We start from the raw sequence: 27,298 nt of genomic DNA on the forward strand, positions 1-27,298 counted from the left end.
CCAGCCTCTGCTTAGAGGCTAGGAGAGTCCACTAAGAGTCCATCACCTTTCCATTGTCGAACAACTCTTACTGACAGAAAGGTCTTCCTGATATTCAGTCAGAATCTCCTTCCTTTTAACTTGGTTCGAGTCCAGCCCTCCGGAGCAGGAGAAAACAAGCTTGCTCCATCCTCCATGTGACAGCCCTTGAGATATTTGAAAATGGCTTTAACTTGATTCCCTCCAGATGTTGTTGGACTCCAGTTGCCATCAGCCCCAGCCAGCATGGTCACTAAGTGGTCAAGGAGGATGGGAGAGGCTGCAGTCCAGCAAGATCTGCAGGAAACCATCAGCTTTTTTAAAGATTCTCATTTTTCACATTCACCTTGCTGTTCAGAACTGGAATCTCTGCTGATTTTAGCTGCAGTATTGGAGTGTGGTAAACAAAATTGCTGCCCCAAAGCTCTTTAGGGAACCCCCTCCATTTCTTCTTCCCTTCAACTGCTGGCTTTGTGGTGCTGCATAGTCGAACCCTCTTATTACAAGGTTTTTGTGGTGAGTGAGCAGTTCCTTCAGGCCCTCAAATGCAACCATCTGCTGTTCAAGTCAACCTGCCAGTTCCTAGGACTGCTCAGGAATATCTGCCCCATAGCAGTCTCATTGAGGGTGCCAAGTGTGTGTTTTGTTGTCTTAAATCTGTGTTTTAGACAGAGATACATTATGTAAGATTTTAAACACCTTTGACAAAGCACTTTGACAAAGATAATTTCTTGCAAAATGTAAGGGTTGCCCTTAATACATTATCGGTGTCGTGGTTAGAGTGTCTGGCTAGGAGCTGGAAGTTCAAATCCCCGCTCTGCCACGAAACTCACTGGGTGGCCTTGGACCAGTCACTGCCTCTCAGTTACTAGCCCACCTCACAGGCTTGTTGTGGGGATTAAATAAGAAAGCAGGAGAGGCATGTACACCACCTCCTCTTTGAAGAAAATGGTATGATATGATTTTCTGTTCCTCTCCAAATGTATTGCTTGCCCATCTTCACATGCACACGTGATTCTATTCATGATAGCCAGGTCCCATAAATTTGATAAACTGTTTTTTTTAATATAAATATTTCCAATATCTTTTTCAAATTAACATTTTTGCTGCTACACAATAACTACGCCTCTTTCCTTTGAAGCTTGTTGCCTCCAAATATGTTAATAGCCTGTCCTTAGATTGCAAATATGTTGGAAAAGCCTCTCTAAGTTTCAGTGTATTTCTTAACCCCCCTCCCTCCAGCCTTCTAATGTAAGTCCACCAGCTGGGAATAAAGCTGCCTGTCTCCTAACTGCACTTCCAACATACTTCAATGATACTGCTATAAATTAGGCAGAGAGTCTGCTTCCTGTATTTAGACAGAGAAGCAGCAACATAGAGGTGGATGGGGGGGAACGCTTTTAAGAAATGACCCTGATGCAGCCTTCCTCAGCCTAGTGCCCTCCAGATGTTTGGAGCCTTCAACTCCGCATCAGTCTCACTCAGCACAACCATGGGGAAGACAAGAAAGTGAAACTTTCTTAGGGGATCATTCTGAAGAACAGTCACTCTGCATCATCCACCTTGCCCAGTATTCTGTTTCCGTTAGTGCCCATCTCCAAATGCTTTAGAGCAGCCTTCACCAACCTGGTGCCCTCCAGAGGTTTTGGACTGCAGTGCCCATCAGCCCCTCCCAGCAGTGGCAGTTGTAGTCTGGAGGGTGCTAAATCAGTGAAGGCTGGATCTTCTGCTGTTGGATTCCTGTTGAAAAGGAGCTTGCAGCAGGAGAGATGGGGAGTGGGTTCTAAAGGTTCTCTTAGCTGTTTTCCAGTGAGCTTCCTGCCTCATGTTTTCCAAACATACACAGCAAAGGGATGTGTCACGTCAGAAGGGACACGTGTGTGCATTTACGCACGCGCGCACACACACACACATAGAGAAGGGAGTTGGTCTTTCAAAACTTAGAACATGAGAACATAACCCTTCTTATCAAACAGGTTCCCCTGCCCATCCCCTTCACCCAAACCACAGATTCCTAAGGGAAGACATGGTTCCAGAGTTTCAGATGTGAGTCTGGTGGAGGCCACTGTAATTGCAGAAGTGGCCTTTGACAGCCAGGACCACTGACCTTGTGCAAGGTTTGAGTGCCTTGCTGCAGCTTCAGGACTGTGAACTTACCAAGAATTGTGTGTTCCCACTACTCCCCAAGTCCCCCCAGAACTGAGGGAGGGAGGAAAGTATGGCTGGCTGCAGAAAATGAAGGAGCTGCAAGGGATTTGGCATATCTGGCATGGGCGTTGACTGCTGCCCTCGATGTTTGTCCAGGGAAGGGCCTTAGCTCTGTGGTAGAGCCCAGGCTTTGCATGCATAAGTCCCCAGATCCGACCCTTGGCATCGCCTGCAGCTTAAGAAAAGGGAAGGGTGATGTGTGAGGCTCTGTCTGAAACGAGAGAGGAGCAGATGAGTCTTCTTTCCCATCCAGGTCACTCATGCACATGTTCATTCATCACTCTGTCTCGTCCCACTTCTGTTTCTATTTGAGATTAAAAACAACAACCCCACACCAAAATGGAGAAATGTATGTATGCAGCGTACCGTGGTTGCAAGGCATTCCAAGGGCTGCCTTTGAAGTTTCCCAGTCTCTTGCATCCCTCGCCGAAAGGGAATAATTGTTCCAAGTGGCTAGAAACCTCCTGCTACACAGGTGTGGGTTCACACAGGTGTGCCCCTCCTGGTGATGCAACATGATGACATCACATCCCTTCCTGTGGTACAAGAAGAGGGAAAGATGGGACCAAGGGGGCAGCCATCCTTTCCCTCCCCAATACTGCATTCCTGGAAGGGGCAGCAGACAGGCATTTCTCATCACACCCCCCCCCCAAGGAATTTGTGGCCCAGTTTCGAGCATCTGTGGTGATTGGTGGCAGCAGCAGGGCTCTAGCTGCTTGGACTGTTACCTTTGGTGCAGAGAAAGACTGGAAAACATTGGGCACCTCTCGCTTCACCTCATACTGAAAACATTTTGCAGACATTTGGAGGAGTGCAAAACAGACCATAACTGTTACAACCTGTGCATTATCCCAGGAGGTATAGGTCAGTTAGCTTTATATGATTCCTCAAGAGAAGCCTGAATGCAACAGCACTATGCAACTTGAGCCCATGTGTGCTGGCTAAAGTCTACATATTAGATTTTCATGGCCCATTTCTGAGCAGGGGCTCTGGACACCTCCTTCTCTGACCATGCCCTCAGCATGGAGCATAGAACCATTCAGTTTGAGCAGGCCTCTGAGAATAGTTGCTGTGGCTCACTAAAAATAGCATTTTTTCACTCTTGCTGCCACAAAGGAAAACCTGAAATAGTTTGTGTTGTGGGAGACACAGGAGGGCTGGATGGCAGGGCATGAGCACAATGGCCACCTCATCCTCCCTGGGGCCCCCTGTCTCCTCCATGCACCCCTCTTCCTCTGTGGGCCTCCTTTTGCTCCCATTTTCTTAAGCTACAGAAATCTGTGGTCCCCCAAAGTGTTGCCTTTGTCCAGTAGTCTGGTTTCTAAGCACACCCTTCCCCTCCCTCTTGCCTTTCTTTGCAGGCAAGCCTTGCCAAGAGTTCAAGGAGGGTGTGAAGCTGTGGTGGTGAAGAAGGGTGGACCTGGGGGAGGGTCCCATGGGTGAAACAGAGGGTTTTCTACCGCCAAACCTGAGGTTCCTGCTATCAGGGTGATAGCTTTCCTTGAAGGAGAAACTTATAAAAATATCACCCCAGAGAATGGGGAGAAACTTGCTAGTTAATTTTTAAACTCTGTTAAGAGGTGTTTAAATTCTCCCCCCCCCCCCCCAATCTTATCTAAGCTTGTCTCTGGGTGTGTTTCTTTTCTTCTCCCTGACAGGTCGCCAGCCAAAGTCGTGCAGCCAGTACCGAAGGTGCGTCTCTTTGTGTAAATGTTTGTCAGATGTGAGCAGCGTCCCTGATCTTAGCAGAGAGCAGCCAGGGTCATCTCATTCTAAAGACGTCAGACCTGCAGTGCCTAGGTAGACGATGGAAAATGGAGATGGGGGACCATTTTCCCCCCTCCAGAGTTTTTCTTCACCCGCAGGACTTTGCTCAAAAGCTTTTGCTCCGGGGAGATTGGAGCTCAAAGTGAAAAAAGCACAGCAAATCGTTCTGGGTCGCTCTCTGCATTCTCATCCAAGAGCCAGGGAAGCATGGCGTTTTTCTAAATAGGCAGCGCCCCATGATGCTTTTCAATTTCTTTGTTAAACAAGAAGGATATAAACAGTGAGTTTATGGGTTTGATTTTTGGGGTGGTGACTGGAATCTCATTCTGCACAATGTGTCCCAGAGGCACAGGTGGCTTTCTCAATGAGGATCTGAATTGGTGGGTGGCACTTGCAACCCACCCACCCTACTCCAGAGACACACCACTGCTGGTACTTGGGTTATCAAAGTGTGGACAACAGGCTAGGGGGCAGGTTTTAGCCCCGCTGCCCTGCCCAATTTGCCACATATTTTGGTCCTTCGGCAGCATAACCAAAGAACACCCAGGATTTAAAAGAGAAAGAGAGAGAAGTTTTTAAAATACAGCTGGGACAGTAGGCTGCAATCCACTACTGGCTAGTTTCCCAAGAGCCACTTAGCCCCTGCTAGTGACTATAAATTTTGGACAGAAGGCTAGACCAGGTAGACCCTTGTCTCATCTGTCAAGGAACTTTTTATGTTGTTAAGTAAGAGTGCAGAGCAGACGCACGAGTACTTAACGCAGACAGCATCAGCTTTCACTAGCCACATTGCTCCAGGTGTTCAGAACTACAACTGTTGCGAGCCCCCGAGCAGCATGGCAAGTGGTCAGGGATAATGGGAGTTGTGGCTCAACAACGTTTGGCGGGCACCAAGGTTGGGGGAAGTTGACCTAAATGCACTTTAGTTTTTAAGAGGTCCCTTGTGTTGCATATTTTAGAATGTATGAGTGGAGTTCAGGAATTCTGTTTCAGCAAAAAGAATGCAAGAAAAGCCTGGATCAAACCCAATGGCCCGTCTAGTCCAGTATTCTCTTTTCTTAGTTGCTAGCTAGATGCCTCTGGGAAGCCCACAACCAACAGCAGCTCTCCCCTCTTGTGATTCCAAGCAACTGGCATGCAGAGGCATTCTGTCTTCGGCAGTGGAGGTGGAACATAAGCCACTGTGGTTAGCAGCCTTGTTCTCCTTCAATATGAGAATACACCACATAAAGGTTGGGCTTGGTGCATCCATTATAGTGTGGTTATAATTAAAATTCTGCACCCTGCACAACTGTAGCAGATGACAACAAACCAAGCGCACACTAAGAGTGGTGAGAGCCCACTGATGAATGGGCCCAGTTCTTGCATAATGTTCAACCATGGCTCGGGATCCTTTGGGCCTCCAGATGTTGGGCTCTGATCAGCAAGTGCTGGCACCACCAAGGGTTCCAGTCCCCAGAGGCCACTTGGATTGATGGGCAGGGTCTTGGGAGATTCAACTTGGAAGGGAAGAATCAGGAACTAATTCTTAAGTGCTCTCTTGATGCTTTTCTTCCTTTGTTAATCTTGCCTGCAAAGGAACACACATACACACCCATTGGCGGCTGCTATTCAGTCTGTGCCTGTTATAAACATGGAGCTTAGAAATATGTGCTAGAAAACTGGAACTTTGCTGTGCTTTGCTTCCCAAGGTAGCCAGAAGCCAGAGGCTTAACTAAGCTTCTGCAGCCTCGTTAGCTGGGTTCCTTCTCTCTGTTCCTCGTCTCCCTTTCTGCTCCCCAACTGCCAGTGTGGTGACAGAAGGGAGTTTAGTGTTCCGGTTTGAAAAGCCTGAGATTATGTGAAAGCAGAACTCTAAACTTAGCGCATGGAGGCAGCACCACTGCTTCCCACACAGGTAATTAGTATGCTGCCTCCAAGTACAGTGACAGCACAGCTGAATCTCTGGCATTTATTAAGTAGTAGTAGTAGAAGAAGAAGAGTTTGGATTTGATATCCCGCTTTATCACTACCCTAAGGAGTCTCAAAGCGGCTAACGATCTCCTTTCCCTTCCTTCCCCACAACAAACACCCTTCAACAAACTTCAGACTAGCCCAAGGTCACCCAGCAGCTGCAAGTGGAGGAGCGGGGAAGTGAACCAAGTTCACCAGATTACAAATCTAACCACTACACCACACCGGCTCTCACAGTAGGCCAGGAGTTAGTACACATTTGGAGTGGGGAGGGAGGAGAAGAGAAAAGGAGAGAAGAGAGAAAAACCTAAAGTGTCTCTGGTTAGATGGGCTGAAGGTGATGCTGTGCAGTTTTCTGGGGAATAAGGACAGTGTTGTCCCAAACTAGCCTTATGCTGCTGCTGTGCAGGGCCAGCAATTGAAGGTACATCTTGGTGTATACTGGGGTGTTTTATGCTCACCCCTCAGGTGCTGCTTGTAAAATAAATATTGAAGCATAAAGTACTTCCTGAAATAACTTCCATTGATGCCAGAGTGTTGCAGGAGCAGAAACAAAAACCCAGATGACCTCCCTACCCCTTGAAACCTGGATAGTAGTAGTAGTAGTAGTAGTAGTAGTAATGATGATGATGATAATAATAATAATAATAATAATAATAATAATAATAATAATAATAATTTATTATTTATACCCCGCCCATCTGGATGAGTTTCCCCAGCCACTCTGGGCAGCTCCCAATCAGTGTTAAAAACAGTACAGCGTTACATATTAAAAACTTCCCTGAACAGGGCTGCCTTAAGATGTCTTCTGAATGTCAGGTAATTATTTATCTCTTTGACATCTGATGGGAGGGCGTTCCACAGGGCGGGCGCCAATACATCCCCCCCCCCCCCGTGGAACCTGCCCCACCCAATCTATTGGCTGAGGCCCACTCCCAGGCAGCCATGACCCTTCCCCTTAAAAAGCAAAATACAAACTATATAATAATTTAACAGAATAATAATAATAATAATAATAATAATAATAATAATAATAATAATAAACAAAACACAACACAACACAACAAGAAATAATAGCACTGACTAAATGCTTATCTAAATGCTTAGTAAAAGACGGGAGCCTTGAAATACCATAAAATGGCCGAGCTGGAAAAACAAAAGGCATTTTAAACTGGCCCTGAAAGGAGACAAGGACATAGGTAGCTACATAGAGCAGCAGAGCAGCTCCCCTAAAGATAGAGGCCATGTAATTGGTCCTCTGTGAAGAGTGACCAGGTTAATTATGCCCTTATCAGGGTTTATTCGTGCTCTGTTTGTCGTGGGACTGCCTTCGGATTATAGGGCGCCCATTTGCAAAGTGCCCTGTGGTGTGTTCCACCCCTTAGCTTGCCTCGCTGCTTGCTTCCTTGGCTATGGCAGCATATGGTCCTGCGAAACTGCCAGCTGCTCCAATCTTTCTACCCAGCTCTGGAACAACACTGTTTGGCAGTCTGAGGCATTGTGGGAACATAAAAATAGTGGGCAGCTTAATGGCTACTTGCAACAGAAACCCCCGTAGCCAAGGGACTGGGCATATTGGTGGGCCCCATGGCAGGGCTGGTGGGTCTTGCTGGGATAGCGCCTGGCTGCTGAGGATGCTGACTACCGTCTCCACAAGGCTGCTACAGCCACCTGTTTTTTGAAATGGAAAGTGGATGCAATACAACTCTTTCATCAGTATTTGCACAGGGAAAATAGGGCTTTTAAAAACAAGGTTAGACAAATTCACAAAACAGGTATATCCACACTTGATTGTTAACTAGAGCCTCCATTGGCAGAAGTAGTCTACAGTGGTGCCCCGCAAGACGAATGCCTTGCAAGACGAAAAGCTCGCTAGACGAAAGGGTTTTTCAGTTTTGCGTTGCTTCGCTAGACGAATTTCCCTATGGGCTTGCTTTGCAAGACGAAAACGTCTTGCGCTTTTTTCTTAAAGCCGCTTGAAGAGGCGCAGTTGCGACGGACCGTGCTTCACAAGACGAAAAACATCGCAAGACGAAAAGACTCGCGGAACGAATTATTTTTGTCTTGCGAGGCACCAGTGTACCTGGGAATGTCGGCCTCTGGGAACAAGCTATGACAGAGTTGTTGCTTTCATGTCCTGCTTGTAGACTCGGTGGCCAGTCGCACATGGGAAAAGGCTGGCAGATTACATACATACATACCGTGTTTTTCTGTAGTATTGGACGAAGTTTTTTGACTCAAAAATCATGTCAAAAAACTGGGGTCATCCAATACACAGGTGGTGGCATGGCCGGGGGGGGGGAGTGGCACGGTGCCAGCCATTTGATTGGTGGGAGTGTGGCTTCCCCCAATGCTGCAGGGGGCAATCTGGGGGGTGTTCCCTGCCCGCAGCTGCGTGGTGGGAAGAAGCTGCACGCCGCCAGCCAGCTCTTTGGAATGCAAATTCACCCGATACCGCTGCGCATGGGAAGCACTCCCTGGATCATTTCCCGTGTGCGGCGGCATCAGGGGAGGTTGTGTTCCTGCAAACTGGATGGCTGGAGGGAGTGCAAATTCACCCACTGCCGCTGCACATGGGAAACGATCTAGGGAGTGTTTCCTGCCCGCAGCTGTGTGGGGGGAGAGGCTCAACAACTTTGGGCCATCTCCCCTCATTTTCTTAAAATTTAGTCCCCCAAAATTGGGGGGGGGTCCTTATACAAGGGGGCATCTTATAGACGGAAAAGTATGGTACATACAGACATACATACATAATTTTATTTGGATGCTGCCTTTCCATATTTCAAGCCATACTCAGGGTGTTATGTAAAAAATGCATAATTACAAACATAACATACAAACTCCTCTTCTGCTCCTGCAGTGCTGCTCTTAGCTTGCATAAAATAATCATTGTTTGCTCATGTGAATGTATCCTGAGCTAATACGAAGCATCCCTTTGCCCTGTACATTCTGTGGCCAGTCTGTTTCTGCATCACCATGATGTGCAGTTTCTTGCTGCCTTCTGGATTGTTTGGGATTTGACCCTTTTTATAACAAGGTCTTTCTTACGCTTTATTTTCCAGGAGCTGACCAGTGGTCAACAGAAAGCAGAATGTGAAGCAGGAGCTTTGGAAGTCAAGCAAGAGGACCCTAAAGAGGTGTGTTAGGTTGTTGATGGAAATCCTGAAGTTCAGACTTTTAAAGAGTCATGTAACAAATCTTTTGAGCAGTGCTCTGAAAGGCCATTTAATTTAATTTTGGGAGCCTATTAATCCTCACAGTTCTCAGCTGTGGGAATTCGTGGGAAAAGTTAGAGGCAGCAAGTATTCCAAAGCTGCAGAGTTTGTAAAAACTAAATTACTTCTTAGTTTGGGGTGTCTTAATTTGGTAGTAAAGATGAAATCATTAAGCAGTTAACTGTTATGTGTTCAATATGTGCAGATTTTTAATAAAAGATTAAAAGTCACCAGTTCACTGTGATTTGTCTAATAGAGGTAGATAAATGTTATTTATTGTCATTTGGATTGCATATTGTCATTTGAAGCTTGAAAGACAATGATCCTGCCTCCGCAACTGTCTGTGTATGCCAAGTTCTTCCTTCCTTCTTTTTTTAAAAGTTGTTTTGAATCATTATTCTCTGCAAAGACCAGTGTCTCCCAAAATTTTGATACTTGGGATTCCGGGATCCCCTCCCCCAATTAAAATAAGGATGCTGTGAATCAGGGATAGGGAGCCTGTGGCATTCCAGGTGCTAGACTCCATCTCCTATCAGCCCCACCTAATGCGGCCAGCGGACAGGGATGATGGGAGTTGTAGTCCAACAGCATATGGAGGGCATAGACACAACATCCCTGCTGTGTTCCCCTCTGAAAACAGGGTGGGCATTCTGGACCCTGGGTGGGTTTAGAATATGGTTCTGTCAGTAGGCTGAGTGGGGAATCTTTGTTTGCCCACACAAGGGATGATCTCACTGTCTATATATTCACAGGGATTGAGAGCAGGGGCACAATTATATGATTCTGTTGCCCAGAAAAACACCCCTGCTGTGGACACACAGGAGTGAGTGCATTCAGTGCGGTGGCTTAGCTAGCTCAGTTCCTTTCGCAGCATTGCAAGACATGCCACTGCCACAACCAGGCCACAGTCTCTATAGGTTACAGCGACAACTGCCTGCCAGCTCCTGCATGTGACACTTTTGTTTGTTTAGATAATTGACAATATAATTGAAGAAAGCCAGAAGGTACATCAACTTGACTATGATCCATTGGGCTCGTCAGAAAAGGAGCTGTCCGATTCCCCGTCACATGTGAACACTTGGATTTCTGGAGCTGATGTTCTCCAGCACATTCCCGAACTCTTGTTTGCGGAAGCAGGGTTGCTACAAGGCCACGATGAAGAGCCCCCCTGCCAGGGCCCCCAGGCTGTGGCAAATGGAATGGAGCCCAGGCAGGCTTTGCAGACCCATGAGGGGGCATTGGAGCATCGGCAGGGGGAAGGTGATGCTCGATCAGTGGAAACCGCAAGCGAGATCCCATTGTGGCAAGCAGGAGAAGGTGACAAGGAATTGAAAAGTGAGGAGGCAGCTGACTCAAGTCCGGCGGATGTCTTGGAGGCACCTGTGGATTTCCTTCCTGCCAGAGATTCATCCGTGGCTGATGAGATGCCTCCTGTGAAACCACCGCGGCAGCTCAACATAGAGCCAGACATTGTGGCCAGCACAAAGAAGTCTGGCCCTGCCCGGCCTCCCCCGCCAGCAGGCCTCCCTCCCCCAAGGCCCCCACCCCCTGCTCGGCCTGCCCCACCGCCAAGGAAGAAGAAGAGCGACTTGGAAATCGAGACACATAAAACACCTGGTCTGGAAGGTAAGTTTTAGTTTTGTTGCATCCTTGTACCAGAGTAAGGGTGGGCTACTTGTTTCCCTAGACATTGCTGGATTCCAGCTCTCTCCAACTCTGAGTATTTGCCATCCTGGCTTTCGGGATGGGTGAGAACTGGAGTCACATGATGGAGGAGTAAAGGTTGGTTTCCCCAGACTACGCAATCTGATTTAATTGGTAGAAACTCCTCACCTCTTTAATGTCTTGCTGTAGTTCCCAGGGAGACTTTTTCATCTGGTGGCCTCTTACCTCCCAATGTGTTGATGGAGTCCATAGCCAAAGACTCTCAGCCTTCCTTGGATCTGGCCAGTGCAACAAGCGGGGACAAAATCGTCACTGCACAGGTAAAATGGCACTTGAAATGTCCAGTTTCCCACTGGAAGTAATGTTTGATGCCCAGGGCAACGTGGGAGGGAAAAGGACCCCAAAGCATGGATGCATGATTGATCCACATGCTCCAGAAGAGGATGGTGGAGTGTATCTGTCTGGGGGACTGTGGCATTTCTGAATGTGGGTACTGGGTTGTTTCTGGGAATGCTCCCTGCAAACTAAAAAATTCCAGTATGCAAAAACCCAGCGTGTTGTGGGGGGTGGGGTCTAGGCTTGATTTTTTTCCTGTCTAATAATCTACTTTTCACTGAGCATGGTATGAGGGAGCATTCCGAGGCATGATTCCCCACCTGCATTTGGATGTGGTGCTGGGTGCTGTTTCTGAATGGGTCCTTAAATATCCATCTCTGTGAGACACAAGATGGTTTTTTGTGAGCTTTTTAGCCAGCTGCTGATCTTTCAAACTAGTTCTCACCCTCACCATACATTTAAACCACAGGGCTTCTCCAAAGAATCCTGGGAACTCTAGTTTTCCCCTTATAAACCTACAATTCCCAGCACTATTAGCAAACCACAGTTCTCCGGATTCTCCAAGGGAAGCCATGTGCTGTAAATAAGTTGTCTTCAACATTTTTAGACCCAGGACCCACTTTTAACCCAAGCATGCATTTGGGGACCGATTTCTTAATCTTTTCCATATATTTGAATGATGGTTATGACCCACCTTGGATCAGGCCACAACCTATGAATTAGTCCTGGCACACCAGTTGAAGACCAATGCTTTAAATCAGTGTTCCCCAACCTTGGGCCTCCAGCTGTTTTTGGACTACAACTCCCATCATCCCTTGCTAGCAAGACCAGTGGTCAAGGATGATGGGAATTGTAGTCCAAAAACAGCTGGAGGCCCAAGGTAACACTGCTTTAAATGAATGGTACAGATGTGACCCCAGTTCACATAATGGCAGAAGAGAGGGAGTCTGTGGGTATTCACAGCAAGAATCACACTTTGCTCCTCCTCTGGTCCTGTGTCTGCGAATGCTAAGCCCAGGGTTGACAGTGCCATGTGCAAACCTAGGCTCATGGTTTGTTTCTGCTGGACAAGCTGTGAGTTATGAGCCAAGAACAACCTGTGGCTGGTGGCTTGTCTGGACTGAAGCAAACCATGAGCCTCTGGTTCAGATGTAACAGGAAGACAAATCATGGCTTAGCCCTAGGCAGCACTATGGCAGCAGCAGGACCAGCAGAGAATTGAAGCAACTGCCGATTTTGCAGAGAGTATTTGCAGGCTTGCTTATTCACACTTAGCGATTTTTTAGCTTAGCGTTACGTGCAAACTGAGTCAAATATTCTCTGTAGAACAGTGTTCTTCAGCCTTTATCCCCAGCCAGTTTAGCCAGTGGTCAGGGATGATGGGAACTCAACAACATCTGGGGACCTAAGGTTGAGCAACATTGTGTAACAGATACCAGGGAGCTACCATTGGCACCACCAGGGTTTGTTCTTTGCAGGCTGTGCCGAGTCTAGAGTTGAAGCCCACTTGCAAATCCTACCTTATGGCTTGGGGACCTTTACTTCTAATGAATGATTGCCGTTGAGAACTAAAGAGGTGACCAGTTCTCCCCACCCCCATTTGTATATGTGGGAAGAAAATGCACCTGCTTCCTGCCCTCTGCAGCAGTCCATTTGCCAGGCTCATTTGTGTTTGTGTGCGCATGCACACGTGTTACTAGCAACTAGTGGTAAAGTTTAGAAAAAGATTTGCCACCTTACAATGCATTGTGTGTTTACTCAGAAGTAAATTTCATTGTGTTCAGTGGTGCATCCTCCCTAGTGTGTGAGTTTAGAATCACAGCATCTGCATATAGATTGGCTGCAGTTCTTAAAAGCAGGCTACATGTTTTACTGATCTTGCTTACGATGTTGCTCTGCAGAAAGCCTGTTATAGTCTGGGATGTGCTTTGACCCATTTTCCTGCCCTGAAATGCTCATGAAACAGTATGTGTTCTTTCGTTTTTTGCATGTAAGCAAATGCCCTTGTGTAATTGCAGGAAAATGGAAAGTCGGCGGATGGACAAACGATCTCGAGTGAAGTGATTGGGCCTCAGAGACCCAGGTCTAATTCCGGCAGGGAGCTCACAGATGAGGTATCCAGGAGGGGGTCTGGTGTCAAAACTGTTACTGTCTGCCTATTTAAACGACTTTCAGGAACTGTGTGTTAAAATAAATACATACGTGCACAGATCCAAGAGGCCAAAAAGCCATGAGAAGATGCTGTCTACCAAGTCCATTGCGGCAACTAGTTTGGTGTTGCCTGGTGCTCTCCAGATGTTTTGGACTCCCATCTTGGACAGGGAGTACTCAAGACACCCTAGGAGGGAAAATACGGAGCTACAGAGCACCTGGGAGAAGAGAGGAAGGGAGGAAGGAAGGAAGGAAGGAAAGTGCCCCCAAATGGCTCGCAGTTCAATTTTCTATTGGCAAAGCACATACTTAATGTTGGCTCCTAAGGAGCAGAGCACGTACTCACTTCTGGTGACTGAGTAGCTAGCATCCCCTCCCCAGGCTAGTGCTCCATGCACAGTTGGAGCAACAGCGTGACCTTGCCTCCACCCAAACTTAAGTACCTTTGTCTGACATTGCACCTGCAGGCAATCTGCAACTTCTGCCACAGAGAGATTGCCTCTGTGCCTGTTTCTTCAAGCCTGGTCCTGGGGGACAGTGGAGGAGGGGGCAGAGGGGATTCTTCTGGGCCCCATCTGTTCCTGGCACATTCAGCCCGGGCTCTTCCTCCTCAGGCTCTTCCGCTGCCTTGTGGGAGGCACATAAATCAGCGCCTACTTTCCCTGGCTCAGCCTCTGGCCCCATAGCCCCCCCCAGCTCCTCAGTCCCTGCCAGTCCTTGACATAGTGGAAGGAGCCCTTTATACAAAAAAATAATAAAAAAAATTCTTCCAGGATCTCTTCCCTCCCATTCCGCTCTCCACATCCCTCTGCTGTCTCAGTCTTCACTGGGTCTTCCCTCCAGGTCTACAGGCCTAGGCTGTCAGTGGGGCATGTGGGGAGCTGAATCTTGATTCTTCTTACTCCGCCTGAGGAGGGATGGCAGAGGGGAGGAAGTGATGTGGAAGAAGCCGCCTTCAGGCGCATGCAGCACCATCAGAATGCTACCAAAACATCCTGGTAGCTTGGTATAAGTATTCTGTGTGCCTGTTTTGTGTTCTTTTATGCTGTGAACTGCCCCAAGACCTTTGGGTGAAGGACAGCACACACATTTAATTGATGATGATAAAATGATAGGCATAGGCATGAGGTTGTTTCATCTCCAGCGCTGGTATCCAGCTATCAACTAAGATCCTTCATTGAAGGGGTGTTTATCTGTGTTACATTGGGGTCCAACGTGCTTAACAGCAATTTCTAAGAACTCCAGAGTCTGCTGCTGACGCCAACCTCGTAAAGGGATTTTACCTCAGGCCACGTTCCCTAAGCCCTCCACTTCAGCCAGATTCACTCCAGTTACTGGGGGCAATTGGTCTCTGGTCTGGTCCCAAAACTTTTCTGGCTGCTTGTACATTTTAACTAATTTTGTTTTTGTTAAAAAACCAAAAACAACAGCAACACAAAACCACCCTTGTGTGGCCTTCTTCTTGGGAGACTTCTGTATAGGCCAGTCCCTTAGCCTCACCCAGCCATCTGCTCTCTTCTCCCGAGCCTCCCTGTTTTGCACTGGGGAAGAGACATCTCGTTATCTGAACCTCAAGCTCTCCACTTTCCCCTCAGCCTCCCTCACCAACTGTCTTTCCCAGCGGACAGTTATTTTTCGCAACGGACAGTTAACTGCTCCTTCTCCACTGACAAGAACTTGTAGCCAATGAGGGGCCTGCTGTTTCACGGACCAATCGGAGTGAACCCGCCTGATCCAGGCCCCACCTATAAGTATTAAAAGCGACTGTTGCCCTTTTGGCGCTCTCTCCCTTTTCAGAGCCCATCAACAAGGAGCTGCTGCTAAGCAGGCCCTGAAGCACAGACGCCTTTTTCCAAAGCACGTACACAGACTGCCTTATGCACAGCATTTCTCCTCACAAGGTCACACCAAAGGTCTGTCCAGGGCAGCCTTTGGCCCCAGCCAGCAGGGCCAGTGGTCAGGGATGGTGGGTGCTCAAGGCCAAAGCTGGAGGACAATCCTAATGCCCAGGTGTCTGGATTTCAAGCGCTGCTTGGGTGCATTGATAGCAGACCATATATAGCAATCAACCCCAGGGTTTTTTGTAGTTGTCTTATTTGTCTTGATGGGTACAACGCCAGCACTGGGTTCAGTCAACTGTTTTTGCTGCTACCTTCTGTGGTTCCTCTCATCACGTGCACAAGCCTTGTCCATTGACCCTTCCTTCTGTCCTGTCTTCTTTTGCAGGAAATCCTGGCAAGCGTCATGATCAAGAATCTTGACACAGGAGAGGAGATACCCCTGAGTTTGGCTGAGGAGAAGCTGCCCACGGGCATCAACCCCCTGACGCTGCACATCATGAGGCGGACCAAGGAATATGTCAGGTAGGAATTGAGGATTGCACCTGGATGGTGGTGCCTGTTCTGCCCGCCTGCATTTCTTTATCAATGTCTCTTCTACGTATGGGCGCAAGTGTTGTTGGACTCCCGACTCCCATCAACCCCAGCCAGTATCACTAGCAGTCAAGGATGATAGGAGTTGTAGTCCAGCAACATCTGCAGGGCCCCAGAGGTTCTCTCTCATGATTTCTGTTGGGTTTGCCTTTGGGGGAAAAACAGTCCAGAAACTTTAGCTGGTCCAGAACTCAGCTTCAAAACGATTAACTGTCACACACAGATATAAATGTATCGTTCCAGTCCTTCTCAAGAGCTTCACTGGTTTGTTTCCAGGCACAATTCACACAGTGGACTACTAAATGTACCTTAATGCATTAAGTGGTCTGGAACCCCTCTGTTTCTGAAGAACTACCAGCTCCCATGTGATCCTGCCTAGTTACCGTATTTTTTGCTCTATAAGACACACTTTTCCCTTCCTAAAAATGAAGGGGAAATGTGTGTGTGTCTTATGGAGCGAATGCAGGCGGGAGGCTCTGCTCAGCGTTCCCTTTAAAGAGCCGCGTGGAGTGTGTGTGCGGCTCTTTGAGGCTTTTCCCTGAGGACGGAGAAGAGCTGCCCTTCTCCCTCCTTGGGGAAAAGCCCCCACACACTCCACGCCCTCTTTAAAGGGAGTGCGGCTCTTGGGGGAGTCTTAACTGCGCGCAGCCTCTCCCGGGCAGGGGGTGAAGGCTCCCCTTGCTCAGGAGAGGCTGCGCATGGCCAAGCAAGAAGCCAGGCCAGCCAGCAGGAGCGCTGCGATCCAGCTGGCTGTTCTAGCTTCTGGCTTAGCCGCGCAAAGCCTCCGCAGGGCAGCAGGGAGCCTTCATCCCGCTGCCCTGCGGAGGCTACGCGCGGCTATCCCTGGCTTTTGCGGGAGGTGGGGGAAGGGACAGAGTGCTCAGCTCTATCCCTTCCCCCACCTCCCAGAAAAGCCCCCAAGAGCCACGCTCCCATTAAAGAGTGCACGGCTCTTGCGGGAGGAAAGCCGGTAGGCTTGCTTTCACTGAAGCCAGGAGGGCAAGAGGGATCGGTGCGCACCGATCCCGCTTGCTCTCCTGGCTTCAGGGATAGCCCCGCAAGGCCTCCTGAGCGAAGATGGAGACGCGCTCCCTCTTAGCTCAGGATGCTTTGCGTTGCTTTCTTATTTCTTGTTTTCTTCCCCTAAAAACTAGGCACGTCTTATGGTCCGGTGCGTCTAATAAAGCGAAAAATACGTAAGTTTGGCACTGGAGGATCAAAACTGGCTTGCCCCACTTTCTGAGAGGGTAGGGGGCAGCTGCCAGGAATCAGTCCTAGTTCAGGGGTGGTCCCTTAGCCATGGAACTCCTCCCTCCTTTTGTCATTTCACTTTCTTCTTTTTTTATTTCACTTTTAATTTGTATACCACCTTTCTATATTACTATACCCAAGGCGGTTTACAAGCTGAAGAAACAGCAAAATAGACAGCAAAGGTCACACAGGGAGTAACAATCCAATCCAATACATAAATGTCACAATAGCTTTCAAATAAACAGCTTATATCAAATAAAGCAATATTAAATAATCCATTAGAATGTAATAGTAAACAGTACAATGAAATATCAGCAAATAATAATTGAAGTTTACACTTAACAAGTAAAGAATTTCTAAACTATAATTGATAAAAATAACGGCAAGTCACAATGCATAAAATACCACATAACATGCATAACCATGTAAAAGGGTCAAAATGAGAAACAAAGACATACAACTTTTTAAATTGTTTTTTTAAAAATACCCCCAAACTCCTATCTTCCCAGTTGCTCATCAAAGTCCTGGTCTGGGAAAGGCTCCTAGGGTTGGAGGGTGGTCCATTGCCTGATGGACAGCAGAAAGTCTCTCTCTCTCCTCACAGCTCTCCCACAGTTCTTTATCATTACAGAGGGTGCCAAATTTGGTGGTCTATAGGTGGGGAGGGGTGGGGAAGCTGGTACCCTTCAGATATTCAGGGACTCCCAATTCGCATCATTGGTAGCAGGAATGATGTAAAGGTCTAGCAGTTTCTGGAGAGGCCCAGCAGATGGGCACCAGCGGAAAGCATTTTAAATGGGGAGTCTCAAGGAGGAGGCCCCATTTGTTTTGGTATTCTTCTAGCTTGTGAAGACACCTCTTTGCTCACACATTCCTTTGCTGTCGCCACCTGTCTTCCACTTTAATTGATGTGTTCTTTTAATAATAATAATAATAATAATAATAATAATAATAATAATAATAATAATAATAATAATAATTTATTTATACCCCACCCATCTGGCTGGGTTTCCCCAGCCACTCTTAATGGCGATGTTTAATGGTGTATTTCAATTATTGCTCTTTGAATCTTAAGGATCACGTCACTGGTTTTTATACATGATGCTTGGAAGCATCATTGGGCATTAACAAACCTTTTATTTTATTTTAAGTAGCTTAGCACATAGGATAAAGCTGCAGTTACTTCATTTTGGGGTTCGATTCCATTGAGAAATGTGGATACTTGGCACGTAAGGTTTAAAGCCATTTTGCTTTTCCACAGTAACGATGGGGCACAGTCAGACGATGAAGACAAAATGCAGCCACAGCAAAGTGACACGGATGGAGGACGCTTGAAGCAGAAGACGTAAGGCCACAACTAACTTCTTATGGGGTTGGGTGGGTTTTAAAATTTTTGCTTTTATTATACAGTCCCACTGCATTTTCCTACTTTACTTTTATTTGTTTTTATGGAGCAGCAGGGTCTAAATATTAAACTAAAAGTAGCAAAAAAGCAAATGGAAGTTTGTATTTCAAATCGTGGCCCTATTACAAATCGTGTGTGCCATCTCCTAAATGGATTTGCTATCTGACATGTTTGCTCATGGCAACTTTCTTTTCTCTCTCTCCCTCCGCCCCCAGGACTCAGCTGAAGAAGTTCTTGGGCAAATCAGTCAAGAGGGCAAGGCACCTGGCTGAAGAATATGGAGAGCGGGCCGTCAACAAAGTCAAGAGTGTTCGAGATGAAGGTTGGAGAAAGGCAGAGCTTTTGGGGTTGGGAAGCATCAAATGGGCAATATACCCAGAAAGAAGGGGGGGCATTTCATTCATTACCCTTATTGTGATTGGGGTTTGTGATTCAGATCTTGCCTTCCACTTTCTGACCAAGACTAGGTTCACATCATACATTTAAAGCAGTTTGATATCACTTAAAACAGTCATGGATTCCTCCAAAGAATCCTGGGAGCTGTAGTTCGTTAAGCACAGTGGGACCTTTTAGGAGACCCCCCCCCCCATTCCTTTCACAGAGCTCTGGTTCTCAGAGTAGCCTAACAATCTATCCCTCTTCCCAGGGAACTTGTGAGAATTGTGGCTCTGGGAGAGGGAATAGAGGTCTCACAGCATCCTTAACAAACCATTCTTCCCAGGATTCTCTGGGGGAAGTAATGATTGTTTAAAGTGGTATCATGGTGCTTTAAATGTTTGGTGTGACTGTGGCCCAGGTTGCTGGTTCCCAGCATCAGTCCCTCCCCTCCACTGCAATATAAAGCAGACACTAAATGCGGGGCAGGTGCTGTTGCTCAGAGACGGAACACCTGCTTCACATGCAGAAGGCTCCAGGTTCAGTTCCCAGTAGCATCTCCAGTTTTGTTCTTGGTTTTTTTAAGGATCAAGTTTCAGCTGATGGGAAGGAGGCCAGCCCATCAGAGGAGACAGCCCTGAGCTAAATGAGCCAAATGAGTCAGTCACCTGACTCTGCATGGGGCAGCTGTCTGTATATCTGCAATCCCAGTAGAGCCTCGAAAAGGACTCCTGCCTGAAGCCCCAGAGAGCTGCTGCTGGTCAATGCAGACAGTACTAGGCAAGAAGGACCACTGGCCTGACTTGGCATAAGTCAGCTTTGTTTGTCCATATGTAAATTTCTACGCCCATTTGACATAGTTCTACATTTAAATACATACAACACATGCACAGAGTTCAAGGTTCTCCAGGTAGGGCTGGGAGAGACTCCTGAGACTCGTGAGAGCTGCTGCCAGGAAGTGTAGACAAGACTAAGCTAGATAGACCAATAATGACCTGATTCCATATAGTGGAGTTTCCTATGTTCCAAACGCACTATCTATTTGTCTCTCTGTCTATATCCACTGCTGTTGCCTCATTTGCTTTGAGCCAGTTGGAGTTTTGCAGAAGGTAATAGGCTTTTATTCCAGGCACTCGTTTTCTTCCTAGTATTCCACACTGATCAAGATGACCCATCTTCAAGCGATGATGAAGGCATGCCGTATACCAGGCCAGTGAAATTCAAGGCGGCGCATGGCTTCAAGGGGCCATTTGATTTTGAGCAAATTAAAGTTGTCCAGGATCTCAGTGGAGAGCATATGGTAGGTTGCGGTTTTTGCTTCCACTCACAAACCATTCCGCTCCCACCTGGCGGTATCAATCTGCCATTGGGATCCCACAGAAGCCATTAAATTCCTCATTGGGCTTTCAGGAATCTCTGGAAGAGAAAATGGCAGAGAAACAGTGAATGATTCGTACCAGAAGGAAAGAAACAGGTTGGACTATGCCTAGGCAAAATACCAGGAATATAGTAGGCACCCCTCCCCCCGAAGAACATTATAAATACCGTATTTTTCGCCCCATAGGACGCACCTAGATTTGGGGGGGGGAATAAAGGGGGGGAAATTATTTTCCCCCCAGGCGCGGGGGAAGCCCGAGCTTCCCCCGACCCCAGCCCCCAGAACAGGCTGCTGCCTGCAAGCCTTACGAGCCCGGCGGGACTTCCCGCCGGGCACACAAGGCTTGCAGACATCTGCCCGAAGCACGGGGGATGCTCCGCAGCGTGCCCTGTGCTTTGGGCTGCAGGCTGCCGCCCGCAAGCCTCGCGCACCCGGTGGGACCTCCCGCCGGGCGCGCTAGGCTTGCGGACATCTGCCCGAAGCATGGGGCATGGACGCACACGCATAGGATGCACACACATTTCCCCTTCATTTTTGGAGGGGGAAAAGTGCATCCTATAGGGCGAAAAATACGGTAAGCAATAAGTACTACAATCTTGCAGTAGAAGAGCGTTAACTCCTGTATCAAGATAAGACCAACATGGAGCAGAATGAACACCTAGGACAAAATTTACTCTTGAGGAGGTCTAGCAGGCCCTTGCTCTTGTAATGGGCATTTTTGTACTAGTGGATGGCTGGGGAAGGGGGGCCACAAGGCGGGGGGGATACCACCTCAAGAGCACTGGGTTACAGGTACCAAAAACTGCTAACTCAGGCTTCCTCAACCTCAGCCCTCCGTACGTTTTTGGCCTGCAACTCCCGTGATCCCTAGCTAGCAGGACCAGTGGTCAGGGTTGATGGGAATTGTAGTCTAAAAACAACTGGAGGGCTGAGGTTGAGGAAGCCTGTGCTAACTTAAAACTTCCTTCAAAGCAACATTAAGAAATTGCTGGGTTATAATGGGCTGCAGTTAGCTTAGGCATTGGTTATTTTGACTTTCACATTCATTTTGACAAGGGTAAATTAGATTCCTGTGGTACCCTAAAAAGTGATTTTTAAAATGAATTGAAAGGCAGGGAAGATACCGCAGGACACATGACCCAGGAACTCATTAGGAGAACATGTAGTATGAAGTGGTTTAGGTGCACCAAAGACTTCTTTAAAAATAATTGGAACCATATAACATCTGCTGTTGTCTGCAGCAATTCCTCTGATGTGGGAAGGTTAAGTACACTAGTGGAGTGGGGGGCTTGCAGGGCGGGGTGGCACAACAAGGATGGAGAGTGTGGCTCTTTGGAGGTGGGTAGTAGAGTTAGGTCGGCTGTGCCTGACTAAACTAATTAATTGTTATTGTTTAATTATATTTCTGTTGTTAATATTTTTGCAAACCAGCTTGGAATTTGAGGAAGGGTGATATATAAATATTTTAGATAAACAAATAAGATTGTCATAGTCAGGTCAGGAAAGCATTGTTTAATGTCTGGACAAGATATAAAGACTTACTTGAAAATAAAACTCCAAGGTGGTTGTCACCGATGGAGGCAAAGGCTCAGAAAAAGCTCCATATGGAGGCCAAATGGCCAAAATATTGGGAGATTTTGGAGCAAGAAGGAGACAAATTGAAATTGCAGAGCTTCGAGAAACTAAAAGATAGAGTGCGAGATTGGCTTCATTACTACCAAATAAGAGAGGTATATAATTTGGATAAAAAAATTGGCTTCCAGGTGGAAAAATCAAAGTTGGAAACAGAATTGTTAGATTCCAAAACTAAGACACTTTCAAGAATGTATAACTTGCTGTTAAAATGGAACACTCAGGATGAAACGGTTAAATCTACTATGATTAAATGGGCACAAGATGTTGGACATAACATTATGTTTGCTGACTGGGAACACTGGTATGAAATTTACGGCACTGGTTGTGGAACACTGGTATGAAATTTACGGCATGTAATGCCTTAAGAGAGAATATTATGAAAATGATATATAGGTGGTACATGACCCCAGTCAAGCTTGCAAAAATCTATCATTTGCCCGATAATAAATGTTGGAAATGTAAAGAAACTGAAGGTACATTCTTTCACCTTTGGTGGACGTGCCCAAGGATTAAGGCTTTCTGGGAGATGATCTATAATGTCTTGAAAAAGGTATTTAAATATACCTTCCTGAAGAAACCAGAGGCCTTTCTCCTGGGCATAGTTGGCCAATTGGTGCCAAAGAAGGACAGAACTTTTTTTATGTATGCAACAACAGCAGCAAGAATATTGATTGCAAAGTATTGGAAGACACAAGATCTACCCACCTTGGAAGAATGGCAGATGAAGGTCATGGACTACATGGAACTGGCAGAAATGACTTGCAGAATCCGAAATCAGGGAGAAGAGGTGGTGGAAGAAGACTGGAAGAAATTTAAAGACTACTTGCAGAAATACTGTAAAATCAATGAATGTTAAAGGGATGTTGGATTGAAAATAAGCGGTATTGGTAAAAAGATTAACAAGAATATGTGAATACGGATTGACAATGGTTTAAAATATATAGTCATAATTAGGTTAAGATATTGAGTAAAGATAAATGATAGAGGGTAAGGATTTGCTGAATTAATTATGTGAATTGGAATACAAAAAAGGGGTGTGTGAGGAGGTCAGGAAACAAGTAAATGAAATATAAGACATGAAAATATTGATTTCTTTTTAATTTTTTCTTACTTTTTATGTGTTTTGTTTTTGTATTTTTGTATCTTTTTTCTTTTATTATTGTCATTCTTTTTATTTCTTATTTTTAATCTTGTAACTTTTTATTGCCTGTGAAATCTCAATAAATATCATTTTTTTTAAAATAAAAAAGATTGTCATAGTCAGGGCAGACTTATTATTAATATTCCACTTTTCGAAATACAGTGGTACCTCAGGTTAAGAACTTAATTTGTTCTGGAGGTCCTTTCTTAACCTGAAACTGTTCTTAACCTGAGGTACCACTTTAGCTAATAGGGCCTCCCTCCGCCACCTCACGATTTCTGTTCTCATCCTGAAGCAAAGTTCTTAACCCAAGGTACTATTTCTGAGTTAGTGGAGTCTGTATCCTGAAGCGTCTGTAACCTGAGGTACCACTATACCATTCAAAGCATCTTATTATAAGTTATTTAAAAATAAAAAATTGAACTGTGTTGTGTTTTTTTAAGCAGCCACTAAAATTCATTCACAAGAGACACTCCTCTCACTTATTTTACTCCCTAATGTCCTGTTTGTACACCTGTGGGAGTGGGGTCTGTGTTGTATGCTAATCTCTGCACCTCTCCGTATGTCAGGCAAGGATTGAGAAAGCCGTGGTAAATATCCTCACTGAGCCATGCAGCTTGTTAGATGGTGTTAGCTGGTCACACAGAGGCACACAGCCCAGCATACTTCCTAGGGCTGTTGGGGGGAGGGGGCGGAGAACCCATATGCACCACAGTGGAGCTTTTGGATGAAAGGCAGGTTAACAATTAAATAATGGGCATTTTAACACTGTTTGTATGTGACCAGTCTCTGGTTTGAAGCATGGACCTGATGGTAGAAGTGCCAGTGTTCCTAGCCTGACAGTTGTTGCTTTTCTCAACAGGGCGCCGTTTGGACAATGAAGTTCTCACACTGTGGCCGTTTGCTTGCGTCAGCGGGTCAGGACAATGTGGTGAGGATCTGGGTGCTGAAGAATGCTTTTGACTACTTCAATAACATGCGGATGAAGTACAACACAGAAGGTACAGCCTGCTTCTTCCTTGGAAGGTAGAAAGCCAAGTAAACAATTGCTTGTTTGAAAGGAAGCTGTAATTCTCCCCCCCTCCCCCCGTTGTGTTTCAGGTCGCGTGTCTCCCTCCCCATCTCAAGAGAGTTTGAATTCTTCAAAGTCAGATAACGATATGGGGGTAAGTTGGACCTTGGTTTTTTTGTTTGTTTTTTACGATTAAATAATTGATATTTTTATTTAAGGGGAAGAACCAAGAAAAACGACGGGAAAAACATTTTCCTGCCACACACAAATAATGCAAACAGACATGTTAAACAGCTCATCATCTCAAAAGAGAATACAGGTATTCTCTAGAATGCATGATCACTCTTATGTTCAGGGCAAGTTTCTATTTTGGAAGTTCTAAAGTAATAAAGAAGATTGGCAATATGAGCTGTGGTCCATGTTATCTTCTATAAGACAAGTATACTGAAATATGTCCTCGGGGGGTCTGACACAATAGTCCAGTAGTTTCCCATGACTTACGGACCCTTCGCCTTCCACTCCATCACCCTGTGGTTTGCTCTTTGGAGGCCTTGACTGTAAGGGGCACAGGTCTCCTGGTTTGAATCTCATTCAGGCACAAATCACCAGAGGTAGAAACCATTCAACATGGGAGGGAGGGGTTGTAGAATACCCAGAGCTAACTTGATAGTAGGTTATTAAGGACATCACATCTTTCTTCTGACATCTGCGTAATTAACGCTGCTTTCTTAGCATGACTTTGGATTTGAATGCTGGAGGTAATTAAGTGCTCCACTTGCTGTCTGAGTTTCCTAACCTAACAATTACCTTCCACAAGCTTATTTAAAGGTGAGGCTGATAGTGCACATTATCTCACTGAAGAGATACAGCAGGCAAGGAGGAAAAGCAGGGATGCAAAAGCTTGCAGCAAGAGTGTACAGAGAGCTCCATTCTGCATGCAGAGTCACTGGGCTTGCTTTCTTGATAAGTACATATCTACATCTGGGCACCAGGACGCGGGTGGCGCTGTGGGTAAAACCTCAGCGCCTAGGACTTGCCGGTCGCATGGTAGGCGGTTCGAATCCCCGTGGCGGGGTGCGCTCCCGCTGCTTGGTCCCAGCGCCTGCCAACCTAGCAGTTCGAAAGCACAATTAAGTGCAAGTAGATAAATAGGTACCACTTTCTAGCGGGAAGGTAAACGGCGTTCTGTGTGCTGCTCTGGTGCCGGTTCGCCGGAGCAGCTTCATCACACTGGCCACGTGACCCGGAAATGTCTGTGGACAGCGCTGGCTCCCGGCCTCTAGAGTGAGATGAGCGCACAACCCCAGAGTCTGTCAAGACTGGCCCGGGCAGGGGTACCTTTACCTTTACATCTGGGCAACCTGTCTCCAGTGTTGTCAGAGTTTTCCCAAGCATTTTTCATGTTGTGGCAGAGGACAGTGACTAGTCCAAAATCATCACTCCACCTGCCTTTTATTTAAAGCAAGTTCCTAGTCCTCACTGTTTGCAGGGATAGAGGTTTTAAAAACATGCTGGCATTCACTTTCCCAATTCAGGAACAGGAGCTGTAGTGTGCTAATGGAGCTCCAGAACACCTTTCCTTTCAGTGGGAATGTAACTCCTGCTATTGACAGGATCCCTAAATGCGGATTCTCAATGCACTTGGGACTCTCTGTTCCTCCTGCGTCTCACAGTTCTTGTATATCTGTTTGTTAGGTTTGCAGTGGGGCTGATGAGGACCCTGATGATAAAAACACACCATTTCGCCAGCGACCATTCTGCAAATACAAAGGTCACACGGCAGATCTCCTGGATTTGTCCTGGTCTAAAGTAAGACATCTTGGACTTCTCATAAATAGGAGCAGCAATATATTGCTTGTTTTCAAGTTGCGTTTAGGTTTTTCCGGGGTTTCAAAGAGGAGCCATTTCCAGGGCTACCTGGAAATGCTGGAGGTTGAACCTGGCACCTTCTGAATTCAAATCACGTGCTCTGCCACTGAGCTGTGGCCCACCTGGGATCATTCCACAATGGGACAGTACAGTGGATAAGGCACCTAACTTTATAGGACAGGAGGGTGCAGCCAGAGAAGCAGACCTTACATCGGCCTTCCCCAACCTGGTGCCCTCCAGATGCTTTGGCCTGCAGCTCCCTTAGCCCCCCAACCAGTGTGGCCAATAATCAAAGCTGATGGGGGTTGTAGTTCAGAATGCCTGGAGGGCAGCAGGTTGGGAGAAGCTGCCTTAAGGAGAAGAAATACCAGCCCCCCCATCACTTTATTGCACTGTAAGCCCACAACTTACGCATGTGGCAAAAAAGGAGGGGTTCTGGGGAAAATGACATTGGCATTGGCTTTTGATGATATGCAATTTTGGCTTCAGTTGCGATCCACAGAACATAAGTTGCAGGCTTATTGTAGTGATAACAATTTCCCATCCACATTGTGAGAAACAGTGAAATCAGTTTTTCATGTCCTTGTTTTTTTCTTAATTTTTCATAGACATCTGAAGGCAGCCCTGTTTCGGCAAGCTTTTTATGTTTGATGTTTTGTTGTGTTCCTTTATATTTCATTGGAAGATGCCCAGAGTGGCTGGGGCAACCCACTCAAATGGGTGGGGTACAAGAAATAAATCATCATCATTATATAGTTTATCTGCCCAGATAGGGGTACATTGCTGTTCTCTCCGTGGGCCAGTAACACACCCACTCCACAGCTGTTGGCCATGATGAAAGATCAGGAAAGGCAGACAAACTCTTTCCACCATTTCTGATCTCCTGGACCTGTAACCAGAGTTTGTTTGCTGCTGCTGCACTTACTAGTTGAAGTGAACTCGCATCATTAGCACGCATGAAGGCTTACTCTTTTCCCCAATCCCTTTTTGCTGAACTGCAAGCAATGAGAGAGATCTCTTCCATGCCGAATAGATGAAACTTAACAGTAGATTGCATCAGGGCTCTGCACTCTCTTTATATTTTATACGTCTCAGAAATAATGCATGCCATTTTGATCCCCCCCAGAATTACTTTCTACTCTCTTCTTCTATGGATAAGACAGTCAGGCTCTGGCACATATCCAGGCGGGAGTGCCTCTGCTGTTTCCAGCACATTGACTTCGTCACTGCTATAGCCTTCCATCCACGGGTAAGGGAGATGGCCTCGTTTCTAACCCAGTTTTGAATTTTAAATATGAATAGAGGATTGAGTTTGTGTGTCAAGCTGGAAGTTGTGGAGAGGAGAGGGGGCCAGGATGATAAGGTGTTTGCAATAGGCTTTATTAAGCACTAAAACTAGCACCATAGACGATAAAACACACTTCAAAAATGCATTCCAAACCACACTGTGCCACCAGGATAAACACGGACATCCCTGCACACTCCAC

At 46.5% G+C, this 27,298-nt stretch overlaps 1 protein-coding gene across 1 annotated transcript in view; it reads left to right on the forward strand.

Annotated features, from left to right (window-relative positions):
- Positions 1-27,298, forward strand: part of WDR44 (WD repeat domain 44) — a 50,944-nt gene that overhangs the window by 15,096 nt on the left and 8,550 nt on the right. The window contains exons 2-14 of the mRNA XM_081180409.1: positions 3,885-3,918; positions 9,009-9,083; positions 10,133-10,787; positions 11,016-11,146; positions 13,181-13,276; positions 15,540-15,676; positions 18,258-18,341; positions 18,617-18,723; positions 19,925-20,076; positions 23,793-23,931; positions 24,032-24,096; positions 25,638-25,751; positions 26,938-27,060. Of these exons, the coding sequence (XP_081036535.1) occupies positions 3,885-3,918; positions 9,009-9,083; positions 10,133-10,787; positions 11,016-11,146; positions 13,181-13,276; positions 15,540-15,676; positions 18,258-18,341; positions 18,617-18,723; positions 19,925-20,076; positions 23,793-23,931; positions 24,032-24,096; positions 25,638-25,751; positions 26,938-27,060 (1,912 nt within the window). The remainder of the gene's footprint in view (positions 1-3,884; positions 3,919-9,008; positions 9,084-10,132; positions 10,788-11,015; positions 11,147-13,180; positions 13,277-15,539; positions 15,677-18,257; positions 18,342-18,616; positions 18,724-19,924; positions 20,077-23,792; positions 23,932-24,031; positions 24,097-25,637; positions 25,752-26,937; positions 27,061-27,298) is intronic.

This window comes from Podarcis bocagei (genome assembly GCF_964188305.1).
Source record: "Podarcis bocagei genome assembly, chromosome: Z".
Taxonomy (NCBI): domain Eukaryota; kingdom Metazoa; phylum Chordata; class Lepidosauria; order Squamata; family Lacertidae; genus Podarcis; species Podarcis bocagei.